Source organism: Microcebus murinus, chromosome 10 (genome assembly GCF_040939455.1).
Source record: "Microcebus murinus isolate Inina chromosome 10, M.murinus_Inina_mat1.0, whole genome shotgun sequence".
Lineage (NCBI taxonomy): Eukaryota > Metazoa > Chordata > Mammalia > Primates > Cheirogaleidae > Microcebus > Microcebus murinus.
Genome location: NC_134113.1, coordinates 45,498,100 through 45,510,636, shown reverse-complemented (window position 1 = coordinate 45,510,636; position 12,537 = coordinate 45,498,100). Strand labels below are relative to the sequence as shown.

The 12,537-nt window shown below is 40.1% G+C and overlaps 1 protein-coding gene across 2 annotated transcripts in view; it reads right to left on the bottom strand.

The window, feature by feature from the left end:
* Positions 1–12,537, bottom strand: part of BEST3 (bestrophin 3) — a 47,379-nt gene that overhangs the window by 12,758 nt on the left and 22,084 nt on the right. For both annotated transcript variants that reach the window (XM_076007170.1, XM_012788719.3), the window contains 2 exons: positions 11,246–11,326; positions 9,853–10,004 (listed from right to left, as the gene is read on the bottom strand). In XM_076007170.1, the coding sequence (XP_075863285.1) occupies positions 9,853–10,004; positions 11,246–11,326 (233 nt within the window). The remainder of the gene's footprint in view (positions 1–9,852; positions 10,005–11,245; positions 11,327–12,537) is intronic.

Below are 12,537 nucleotides of genomic sequence, written 5' to 3'. Positions count from 1 at the left end.
ATGAGGGTGATTAGGTAAACACAGAGCTTCAAAAAGATTGAAGGATAAAACTGGATGAGGCTTGCCTTTCTTTCTCTGTTCTACTTTTAAAGTGTTATTTTGATAATTTAAATTCATATAGTAAGAGGCCATTTTAACAGAACTGAAATGAGGAATTTAGGAAAATATTTAATATGATGAGTTCACTTCTCACATCTGATCTATTGTTTTCAAATTGCTAGTGTACTCAAAGTCAGGCAACTGCCTCCGAGGGAGCTGATAATTTGCCTGAGAATCTATCAGGGCAGAGACCCGTGTAGAGGAGCATTTATTCATGGGCAAAGCAAAATGTACTCTTCAAATCCATTAGTGGTAAGTGCTGCTATTTTTAACCTTCTGCACTGCAGAATCACCATCAAAACTGTAGCTAAGGATTTATAAAATAGGCAAGGTAACCCTCATGCTGAGCTGGGAGGTGTGGGGCAGAAGGTTATGAGGAAAGTCCGATGGACAGGATGTTGTATTCACATAGACTCCCTTCCTGTCCCTTTCTGGGGGACAGTTTCAAGCTAGTGGAGCATCCTGGGAGGTACTTTTGGCCCAAAAAGCTGCACTTAGAGCTGACAACCCTCCCACTGCCTCTCTGTTATCTATCTGATAGTCTGGTCCAAGGATTATGGCAAATCTGGTTGAAGAAGTAGCCTATTGCACCTTAAAGACGCCTATCTTCATGTTACCACACCAGTTATGTTCTTTCAGCCCTTACTGGCTGATAAAAAAAGATATTGTGGCCAAAAGTGGGGGTTCTTTTAAATTCTCACCCCTTTAATACTGTCATAGTCTATAGGAGTTTTGTTAGAAGAGGAAATTAAGCCATGTATACCTCTGGTGCTATTTAAAGGTGAAAATTGAGCACCAATGGTGACCCCACATCAGCATATGAAAGAATCCTTAAATTCTAAAATTATGCACGTTCTTAATGCACATTCATCTCCTTGGGAGGTTTGATTTTTCCTTCCTTTTTGGTACATTAAGTGAAAAAAAATCAATGTTCCAAGAATACATTTTTGTTGAAGTTAGTGATTCAGAATTTGAGATATTTTGGTAGTTTATAGCATAAGCATGTAATAGTATATATCAGACTATGAATTTTCTTGTAAAGGTAAAATATTTAAATGTAGTCAGCGAAGAAAGGACTTCTAAATAACATCAATCAAGAAGTATATTTAACCATATTTTAATAAGGTTTTTGCTTGCTGAAGTATGTATTTGGTATATTTAAATTTTTATCGCTAAAAGTACTTCTGATTTACTATACAATCCTAATTGCTTTGTGCACATTAAGTATATAAGTATATATGTATAATTACAAAAAAAGTAATTGTATTATTGCTACATATTCTTAGAACTTTTGGAATAAAGATAGATAAGTAAAAGTCATTATTTCTTTTTTTTTTTTCCTGGCAATAGACTGATGGAAAAAGTCATTATTTCTGACAAAATTGTTGTAAGTACTACACAAAGTCATGGGAATTAAACAACCTGCTGCTGAGTGATCCTTGGGTCAATGATATGGAAATCAAAAGATTCCTTGAACTGAATGACAAAGGGGACACAAGCTTTCAAAATCTATGGGATACAGAAAAAGCAGTCCTAAGGGGAAAACTCATAGCCTTAAATGCCTACATGAAAAAGACAAAAAGATTACAAATTAGCAACCTAATGTCACATCTCAAAGAACTAGAAAATGAAGAACAAACCAAACCCAAAGCCAGCAAGAAAAATGAAATAACAAAGCTCAGAGCAGAATTAAATGAAATGGAAACAACAACAATAACAACAAAACAATACAAAGGATCAGTAAAACAAAAAGTTGGTTCTTTGAAAAGATAAACAAAATTAATAGACTACTAGTCAGATTAATCAGAAATAGAAGAGAAATGACTCAAATAACCTCAATCAGAAATGAAAGAGGAAATATTATAACTAATACTGTAGAAATACAAAATATCCATAAATAACATGAAAACCTCTACACAAGCAATCTAGAAAACCTAAAGAAAATGGACAAATTCCTGGAAACACACAACCTCCCAAACCTGAATCAGGAAGGAAGAAATATAAATCCTGAATAGACCAGTAATGAGTAGCAAGATTGAAGTAGTAATAAAAAAATCCTCCAACAACAACAAAAAAGTCATGGACCACAGATTCACAGCTGAATTCTACCAGACCTACAAAGAAGAAATGGTACCTATCTTACAGAAACTATTCCATAACATTGAGAAAAAGGGAATTCTCCTTAACTCATTCTATGAAGCCAGTATCACCTTGATACTAAAGCAAAGGACACACACACAAAAAGAAAACTATAGATCAATATCCCTTATGAACACAGATTCAAAAATCTTCAACAAAATACTAGCAAACTGAATTCAGCAGCACATCAAAAAGATAATCCATCAAGTAAGTTTCATCTCAGGGACGCAAGGATGTTTTAATATATGTAAATCAATACACATGATTCACCACATAAACAGAAACAAAAACAAAGACCATATGACCATTTCAATAGATACAGAAAAAACATTCAATATAATTCAGCACCTTTTTATGATGAAAACTCTCAACAAACTAGGCATAGAAGGAACACATCTCAAAATTATAAAATCCACGTTTGGCAAACCCACAGCCAACATCATACTGAATGGGGAAACATTGAAAGAATTCCCCCTAAGAATTTGAACAGCCAAGGGTGCCCACTGTCACCGCTTTTATTCAACATAGTATTGGAAGTCCTAGTCAGAGCAATCAGGCAAGAGAAAGAAATAAAGGCCATCCAAATTAGGAAACAGGAGGTCAAACTCTCTGTTTGCTAATAATTTAATCTTTTATCTAGAAAACCCTAAAGACTCCACCAAAAGACTCCTGGAATTGATAAATAAATTCAACAAAGTTTCAGGTTACAAAATCAACATACATAAATCAGTAGCATTTCTATATACTAATAACAGTCAAGCTGAGAGTCAAATAAAGGAATCAATACCATTTATAATAGCTACAAATATAATAAAATACCTAGGAATTTACTTAACTAAGGAGGTGAAAAATCTGTACAAGGAGAACTATAAAACACTGATGAAAGAAGTCACAGATGACACAAACAAATTGAAAAACATGACTTGATCATGGATTGGTAGAATCAACATCATTAAAATGTCCATACTGCCCAAAGTGATTTACAGATTCAATGTAATTGCCATCAAAATACCGATGTCATATTTCACAGATCTAGGAAAAATAATCCTAAGCTTCATTTGGAACCAGAAAAGAATCTGACGAGCCAAATCAATCTTAAGCAAAAAGAACAAATCTGGAGGTATCACATTACCAGACTTCAAATTATACTACAAAGCTATAGTAACCAAAGCAGCATGGTATTGGTATGGACATAGACCAATGGGACAGAATAGAGAACCCAGAAATAAAACCATCTACCTACAACTAACTGATCTTTGACAAAGCAGACAATACACACTGGGAGGCCGGGCACGGTGGCTCATGCCTGTAATCCTAGCACTCTGGGAGGCCGAGGCAGGCAGATTGTTTGAGCTCAGGAGTTCGAGACCAGCCTGAGCAAGAGCAAGACCCCCATCTCTACTAAAAATAGAAAGAAATTAATTGGCCAACTAAAAATATATAAAAAATTAGCTGGGAATGGTGGCACATGCCTGTAATCCCAGCTATTCGGGAGGCTGAGGCAGGAGGATTGCTTGAGCCCAGGAGTTTGAGGTTGCTGTGAGTGAGGCTGATGCCATGGTACTCTAGCCTGGGCAACAGAGTGAGACTCTGTCTCAAAAAACAAACAAACAAATAACAACAACAAAAAGACAAACAATACACACTGGGGAAAGAAAGCCCTATTCAATAAATGGTGTTGGGAAAATTGGATAGCCACATATAGAAGAATGAAACAGGACACCAATCTCTTGTCACATACAAAAATTAATTCAAAATAGATAAAAGACTTAAATGTGAGGCATAAAACTATTAAAATTCTAGAAGAAAATGTAGGAAAAACTCTTCTAGACATCAGTCTAGGCAAATAATTTATTAGTAAGACCCCAGTGGCAAATACAGCAACAAAAAAATGAATAAATGGAACTTAATTAAATTAAAAAGACTTCTGCACAGTAAAGGAAATAATCAATAGAGCAAATAGAAAACCCAAAGAATGGTAGAAAATATTTGCAAACTATACATCTGACAAAGGTCTAATATCCAGATTTTACAAAGAACTCAAACATATCTGCAAGAAAAAACCAAACAACCCATCAAAAAGTGGGCAAAGAACATGAACAGAAGTTTTTTGAAAGATGATAGACAAATGGCCAACAAATATATGAAAAAATTCTCAACATAACTAATCATCAGGAAAATGCAAATGAAAACTGCAAGGAGATACCACCTTACCCCTGTCAGAATGGCCATTAATAAATATTCAACAAACAACAGATGCTGGTGTTGGTGCAGAGAGAAAGGAATGCATACACACCGTTGGTGCGACTGCAAATTAGTACAACCTCTGTGGAAAACAGTATAGATATTCCACAAAGAAATAAATGTAGACCTACCATTCAATTTAGCAATTCCACTGCTGGGTGTCTACTCAAAGGAAATGAAGTCATTTTATAAAAAAGACACCTGCGCTTGAATTATGCTGTTTATTGCAGCATAATTTATAATCACAAAGATGTGGAATCAACCTAAGTGCCCATCAATTTATGAGTGGATAAAGAAAATATGGTATATATATTATATACCATGGAGTACTACTCAACTACAAAAAGAAATGAAATAATGTTGTTTGCAGCAGCTTCGATGAACTGGAGACCATTATCCTAAGTAAAATATCTCAAGAATGGAAAACCAAACACCTTATATCCTCACTAGTAAGTGAGAGCTAAATAATAGGTACACATGGGCACAAAGTGATATAGAGGACAGGAGAAATGAAGAAAGGGGGAGGATAGATGGGAGTGTGTGGGATAAAAACTTATCTACTGGGTACAATGAACACTATTCTGGTGACAGGCATAGTGATTCACAATGATCCAAGGGTGAGGAGGGTGAGGGTGGGTGGAAAATTGTGAAGGGTATATGGAGCTTTATTGGAGCTTATTCTCTACTTTTGTATCTGTTTTCTATAATATAATTATTTTTTTTAATCACTTACACGGGCAGTCTTGATCTCACCTTCCAATCACTCCTAACCTGAAATTTAGCTTCTGCTCCACACTCTTACTTATGTCTCCAATGACCTTAACATGCAAACACTTATACCATTTTTATTTTATTTTATTTTAGTGTATTATGGGGATACAAGTGTTAAGGTTACGTATATTGCCCATGCCTCACCTCCCGCCTCAAGTCAGAGCTTCAAGCGTGTCCATCCCCTACTTACAGCATTTTTGAGGCTTTATTTTGCAGCACTGCACCCTTGGCCTCCAGGAGAGGGCATTCTCTGCGTTCTTCTGCCTCTTTGCCTACCCTTTCAGAGATAGTGTTCTACCCCTTGCATCCTGCCCTGCCCCCTGGGCGCTGCTCTGGGTGTGCCCACCCACTCCTACACTTCTGTGTGCTGACTACAGGCAGAGGCATCCTCTGGCCTAGACCTTGTCTCTGCACTCACTGCCTGCGGGGCTGTGTCCACGTGCAGCGCCTGCAGAAGCCTCACCTTTGACACAGGCGTCACGTTCCCTGTAGAGCAGCTCCCACCCTTACCCCTCCATCGGCCTTGGTTTACCACCCAGGCATTCTTAACTCCTTCTCCTTTCTTGAATCTTATTGTCCCTTCCATCATCTCTACTGTCTACGTCCCTTGTGAAGCCACTGAGTTCAGGCACGTATCCTCTCCTGTTTAAATGGCACCAATAGCCTGCTAACTCTGGCTCTGGTCTTACCCTCAGCACTCCGTCTTTCAGCCAGCTGCCAGGCTAACCTACTGAAAACAAGTATGTGCCCCTGTCATTTATAGCTCTGGAGAAAGGCTGAAGCCCTTTACCCAGCCTATAAAGCCCTCCATAATCTGCCCTCTAGATTCATTTCTTAGCTTCTCTGCTTTGCATATCAAATTGTTACTCTGCACACACTATTTGTATTTTTTTTCCCATCTTTGATCATGTTGACCTAGAATGCACCCTCTGCTCCTATCTGCACATTAGCTCCTTTTTTTTTTTTTTTGTGAGACAGCATCTCACTCTGTTGCCCAGGCTGGAGTGCAGCATCATGATCACAGCTCACTGCAGCCTCAAACTTCTGGCCTCAAGCAGTCCTCCAGGCTCAGCCTCCTAGTAGCTGTGACTACAGGCGCATGCCACCAGGCCAGGCTAAATTTTCTAATTTTTGTAGACCTCTTATGCTGCCCAGGCTGGTCTCAAACTCCTGGCCTCAAGTGATCCTCCTGCCTCGGCCCCCAAATTGCTGGCATGACCAGGCCTGAGCCTCTGCACAGGCCTTCTAACTCACTCGTAACCCTTTGCACTTGCTTGCTTTTTTCTCATTATCCACTAGACATTGTCCACACTCGACATCCGAGTTCAAAGGGTTAAAGATGCACAGTAGACTCCCCAACCCCAAGAAGCCTTCTGTGATTTGGCAGCCTGCATGAAGTGTGTACCCATAAGACTCCGAGCATTTCTCTACTGCAGCATTTACCACGTTATCTCACGTAATACTGTAACTTGTCTCCTCATTATGTCTGTGAGCTAAAAGGTGTTTTTTTCCCCTTTTCTTTCTATCTTTTTTTGACTACCTCTAGCATCTGGCATAGAACCTACCACATACTAAGTAATATTTACCTGAATAAATAAATGAGTGCATTTCATATGTGAAAGTACACAGGAAAATGTATTTTAAATTTGTACTTCAGATAAGGAAAAGGGAGAAAAACTAACTTTATTTAAGTAATGTATAATTTAGTAAATATGCAGAAAACAGGGCCGTGTGCTTTGAACATGTTCCTTAATATAGAGAACAAAGGGATTGTCTCCAAGGAGTTTCCACTTTATGTGGAGATGAGCAATGTGAGCAGTGTGCTGAGTGTGCGGAATGCCGGGCGAGTGATTTCCCAGGCCGCCCCTGTGCAGCACTTTTGCTCAGCCTTTGAAGGGCACTGCCTTGATTTCAGAATTTCTGGCTTATGGGAATTGTGACTACACACCTGAAATGTTGATATGAGAAAATAAGTGAAATTTGATTTCTGATTTAAATACCCAAAACAGAATAAGAAAATAAAGAATTTACTCATCTAGGAAAGGATTTTCAATGCTCATCAAGCGGCAGGGACTTTTATGAAATGCTTATGTCTACAGTATCTTCACACCTGGTCCTCACCCTAATGCAGAGAGCTCACTGGCTCAGTCATAACCCACAAAACCACCTGTGCTGCAATTAGACTTTCACTTTTGCCTTTTTCCCTCAGCCTCAGCTGGCCTCACTTGATGGTGACCTTGTATTTGGTGAGGGAACAATTCATTGCTTGGGGAATTATCTTCTACAATTTTTAGAAGTCATCTGTTGTTTTTGCCAGGACAGCAAAATCATTTGCCCTTCTCCTGGTATGAGCACCCTGATTTTTCTCGAGACATCACATACTCCACATGGTTGGATGGGGCTGACTATTCCCCTTGGTTTAAGGTGGACACCGGACCCAGCCTTAACTAATCAGAATATCGTGTTTCCCTATCAACAGTGATTAGTTCAGGAATGGATATGTTAGCCACGCCCAGCCAATCACAGCACATTTAGTATTTTAGTTTTAAGAGCTGGAAAAAAGATGTGCTTTTCCCACAGGTTTGCTGAGAAGGTAGGTTGTAAGCCTGAGGCTGCTGGCTGTCATTTTCCACTTGCCATCTGGAGGGGGGAGCCTGCCTGACATCGGAGCCAGTGGAGAGAAAAGCAGAACCGAGAGGGACAGGGCCAGAGGGAGTCCCGGCAACATTCTCTGAGCCTCTGGACCCAGCCACGCCCAAAGCTACGCTTGTCTCTGGTGGGACCCAATAAAACCCTTTTTGCTTAAGATGATTTGAGTTTGGTTTTCTGTCACATTTGGTCTAACATTACAATCCTGGGAAGAATCAACACTACCGGATGGAAAGGGGCACTCCTGTGAACATGTCTGTGTTCCTTCAGGGCATCTTCCTGGGCTGCGGCTCAGTTTAACAGTTCTCATGCATGCAGAAAATCAAGAACAAGTGAGCTTTTGCCTAGAGTTGTTTCCTTGCCTGGGTGGTTCTAGCAGAGTCCCGTTAGACGTCTCACAGAAACCTCTCCCAGTAGATCTTTCTGTGCCTCGGTTTGACATCCACAAATAAGAGAATTGGCTAGCTGATAATAATAGGCTCTATAGTTATATTTGGAGTGTTTTATGTTTACAATCACATTTAACTTTCCTAATAACCTTTTTGGGAAAGGAATTTTCTCCAAGATCTTATCAATCCCTAATTCTATGTTTTCATATTTAGAAATTGGAGAAACAGATGTTTTAATATTTTTCTAAAGAACATGGACATTTACTTAGGAACCCCCCAAATTATGATGATTAGGACGAATATGTAGATTAGGATAAAAATCTTGAGACCTGTAAAAACTCATTGAACCATTGTGCAAAACAACCCGATGGACATTAGAGATGCAGCCCACGCAGCACTTGCAGCCTAAATAAAATCATCACAGTGATTTCCTGACTTTATCAAGGGTATAGGTCTCTCTTCTTTTACAAGTTAGGACTTCAAGTAATTTAATAATGGTGGGACTGGGAGGAAGGATAAAGCACCCTGAATTATCTGAAAACAAATTCACAGAAAAACACTTCTTATTAGTTTTCAAAAATGAGAAGGTTGCCAAATGTCCACGAGTCTCTGCCGCTGGGGAGGGCATTACAAAGGCTGAGAAGGGCACACAGTGGGAAGTCACTATGCATGGGGACTAAGAATAGGCTGGGGTAGGGCTGAGTTTCCTGGCCTAGAAGGAGCCCTGGACAGGAGGGTGCTGTCTTAGAAGGCTATCTAAAAGCAGAAGCAAGTCTAATCTGGAGGAGGTGACTTTCTCTAAGGTGTCCTTTGAGGGCAGCAAGGAAAATCTCCTGGCTCCTAAGTCTTCCTCATGATCTGCCACAACTCCTGAAATTCCACCTTCAGTCATCCTTTTCTTTGGGTCTTGAAAGGTTTTCAGCCTCAGAGGCCCCTTTGGAAGAGCAGTGCCACAAATCACCATTCATAAGGATTAGGAGACATTCAGCTAAGGGTAAAGCTTCGTAGGAGCAGGATTGAAGCCAGGTGTCCCGAAAGCAGAGAAAGGGGAGGGCGGCAAGCACAGGGCATGAACCTGCTTCACAAATCTGCTTAGAGTTGGCCTCAGGGAACAATGAGCCACAGTTTTGCCTAAAGTTATGAGAAAAATTCCACAAATTTTTTCCTTTTTCTACTGTTTTTTTTTTTGGGGGGGGGAGCAGGGAGTGGTTTTCACTCTCTAAATTTGTCCATGCTCTCCTCTTTAATTTACTTGGAAACTGTGGCACCTGACTTCAGCAAATATACTTACACCCCACCACCCACACACACACGCATTTCTTCAAAATCGCATCCATTGTAAGATGTAATAAAATTATTCTAGAACTGTGCCTGATTTACTTCAGGCCTCAACCCATTTATTTAAGGCCCCTAGTCTATAGGGACAGATTCTTATGTTAAAACCACTCGACAGAGACTCACTTATTAAGCGCAATTAGAAAAAAAAGCCAAAAAGCAAATAGATCAAAATAGTGATCTACTTATTTCCTAAATATTGGAGATTTTAAAAAAATACGCTTACCCCATTTGGACTGTTGACCCCAGAAATGAGGGTATGCAGTAGTCAGCAGCTGCCAGTGTGTATGGCGGTTGGGCGGCAGAATCGTCCCAGTAAATGTCCTTCTTCATCTTGGGTAGGCTCATGTGCATCTCATCCACAGCTAAAAGAGAGACCTAAAATCGCCGTTACATTGTTAGAATAACTCAGATGCAAATTATATAAAAATGAGAAGTTCCAGTGGGTGGATGGGAGTTGGCGTGGGCTTGGAAGTCTAAGTGAGTGAATATACAAATATCTGTACTTCATATTTGCCACAACCACGGCTGCCGCAGAGTTGTACCCATCGTTTACTGCTCAAAAGCACTTGGCAATGAGAGTGAGTGGGGCTTCAGTCCGCCCGTACTCCATTCAACAAGCCACACGCCCGAGTGAAGCTGCATCCCACCTGATACCGTGCTCAGGGCTACAGTATGGTCTTAGTGGCTGCTCCGACAGCACCCACTTAGCCCAGATAGTGGGAAGGCGAAGAGTCTTGTTAACCCCGTAACTTATATGCCCTGGTTTCTTGTTTGTTTGGAAAAGCAAATCAGCAAGTCTATACTGGTTGAAGCAATAATGATCTCTCCTCTTGGCTTTGACTAAACGATGCCCGAATAAATTATTAATCCTCTGGGAATCCAATTTTGACATAGAGTGAGTGACCGAGACATTACACCTCCTCCCCACACAGACTGACAATGAGATCTACTGTGAAATGTCTGTATTTATGTAAGAGCTGAGTGAGGGCTTGAAACAAATGAACAGGGTGAAGGCCTTTACTCCATCTGTGGTTCTCAGGGAAGAGAATGGTCTGAGTAGCATCTTGCCTAAAAGGAAAATTCCCTCATACTGGTTATTTGTGAAAAGCTCTCTGGAACGGTGGTTCAGGGCCAGGACCCTGGGGCCCACCTGGTACGTTTCAGGCAAATTTGAGACACAGGATGGCATGGCCCAGGCTCCCAGTGTTCAGCTGCCAGACATCTGGCTGCTGGGATCTATGTGAGACAACTTTGGGAACTCACGTCAGATCGTATCACTGTGAACCTCTCTGGGTGGCAATAGAAAACAAATTAAAGAATAAATTAAATTATTGCTCTGTACTGAGATGGAAGAGGCTGAGTAAAGCTAATAGAGAAACTTACAAATAACATTGGCTTGAAATTCTACTTAAAAGAAGCTAAATTTCACTGGGACTGAGATCTAGGACACGTGAGGTTCCGAAAGGACTTGAGACAACCTGCTGAAGAGCCAAACCTCTTTCATTTGTGGCTGAAGCTCAGAAGTCCAGGGGCCTGTATCCAGGGTCTGCTTAGATTTGAAACATCATTAGTGATTTATTATTAATGTTTGTAAAGGAAAGAAAAGTTCTGCTAACCTGCAAATTTCTGTCAATGCACCAGTTAGTTTCAAAATCATCATCATCCTCTCCAAAAGGGTTGATGAGTTGCTCAGCTACCTGCAGGTGAGGACACAGAAGAAATCAATCATGATACCTGTGGAGACTGAGAACAGAGACTAAACTGATTCCTGTTTTGCTCCCAGCTTCATTTTGCTACTTTCATAATATGAAGCCTAGAGGGGAGAGGATTGTTCTACAGACGCAGATACTTATTAGCAAGGGGACTTGATTCTCAAACCATGAATGATGCACCTTCACGTGCATGCTTGCCAAATGCATGGATGGATCTGTCCATCCAACTGGTGACAACACAGGCCCTATCCAGGACAGGCTGTACGCTGGTAAGGAGCCAAATAAAACTCATGGATATTTAAGGAGCAACAATGTGCAAGGCACTGCGAGGGGTACATAGCCTGTGTTTTCAAGGAATCTACAGGACACAGATGATAAGACAAAATATAAATAAGGAGAAGGTTAAATAGCAAAGAAAGACTTAAATCACAGTTTTAAAAAATGACATAAGGAGCTGCCACAATTATTGGACATAATCGCTAAGCGAATGAGCCTGAGGGCCAGTGAGTTATAAAGCTGGAAATTGTGGCTTACTTAGTTTTACTCTAAAGGATTTACCCTTATCCAGTAAGTTAGTTTTCCTGCTGGGAAAGATTTAGGTAGCTTATTACCAAACAGCTTCTAATATTTGGTCAAAATGAAACATTCTTACCATGTTCTTGAATTGAATGGCCTTCTTTATGAGAGGTTTATATGTCAAATACGACTCACCTGTCATTCTCCTTTCTGAATAATTTCCTTTGATTTTTATTATCTGGATGTCTGTGCATGTGCATGTGAATGTGTGTGTGTGTGTGTGTGTGTGTGTGTGTGTGTCGGGGGCAGACAGAGAGAAAGAGAGAGAGATGGAGATTTTGCATATATTGCATACATTGGGTCTAGATGGTAAAAAACTTACAAGTATATAAAATAAAGGCACCATGTGATTAGTCTCTAGAGTCTAGATTTTGAGACCATTCAGTAGAAAATCTACCTACTTATTTTTTAGGATTTAGGACAAATTACTTAAAGCAGTTGTTTTTAGCCATGGCTACACATTAAAATTACCTTGGGAGCTCTTAAAAATAACTAATGACTGGGTCCGTCCCCCAGGGATTCTGATTTAACCAGTGTGAGGTTGAGCTCAGCCATCAGTATCAGGTAAAGCACTCAGGAGGTTTTAATATGTGGCCTTAAGAATCTCTGATTTATCGAAG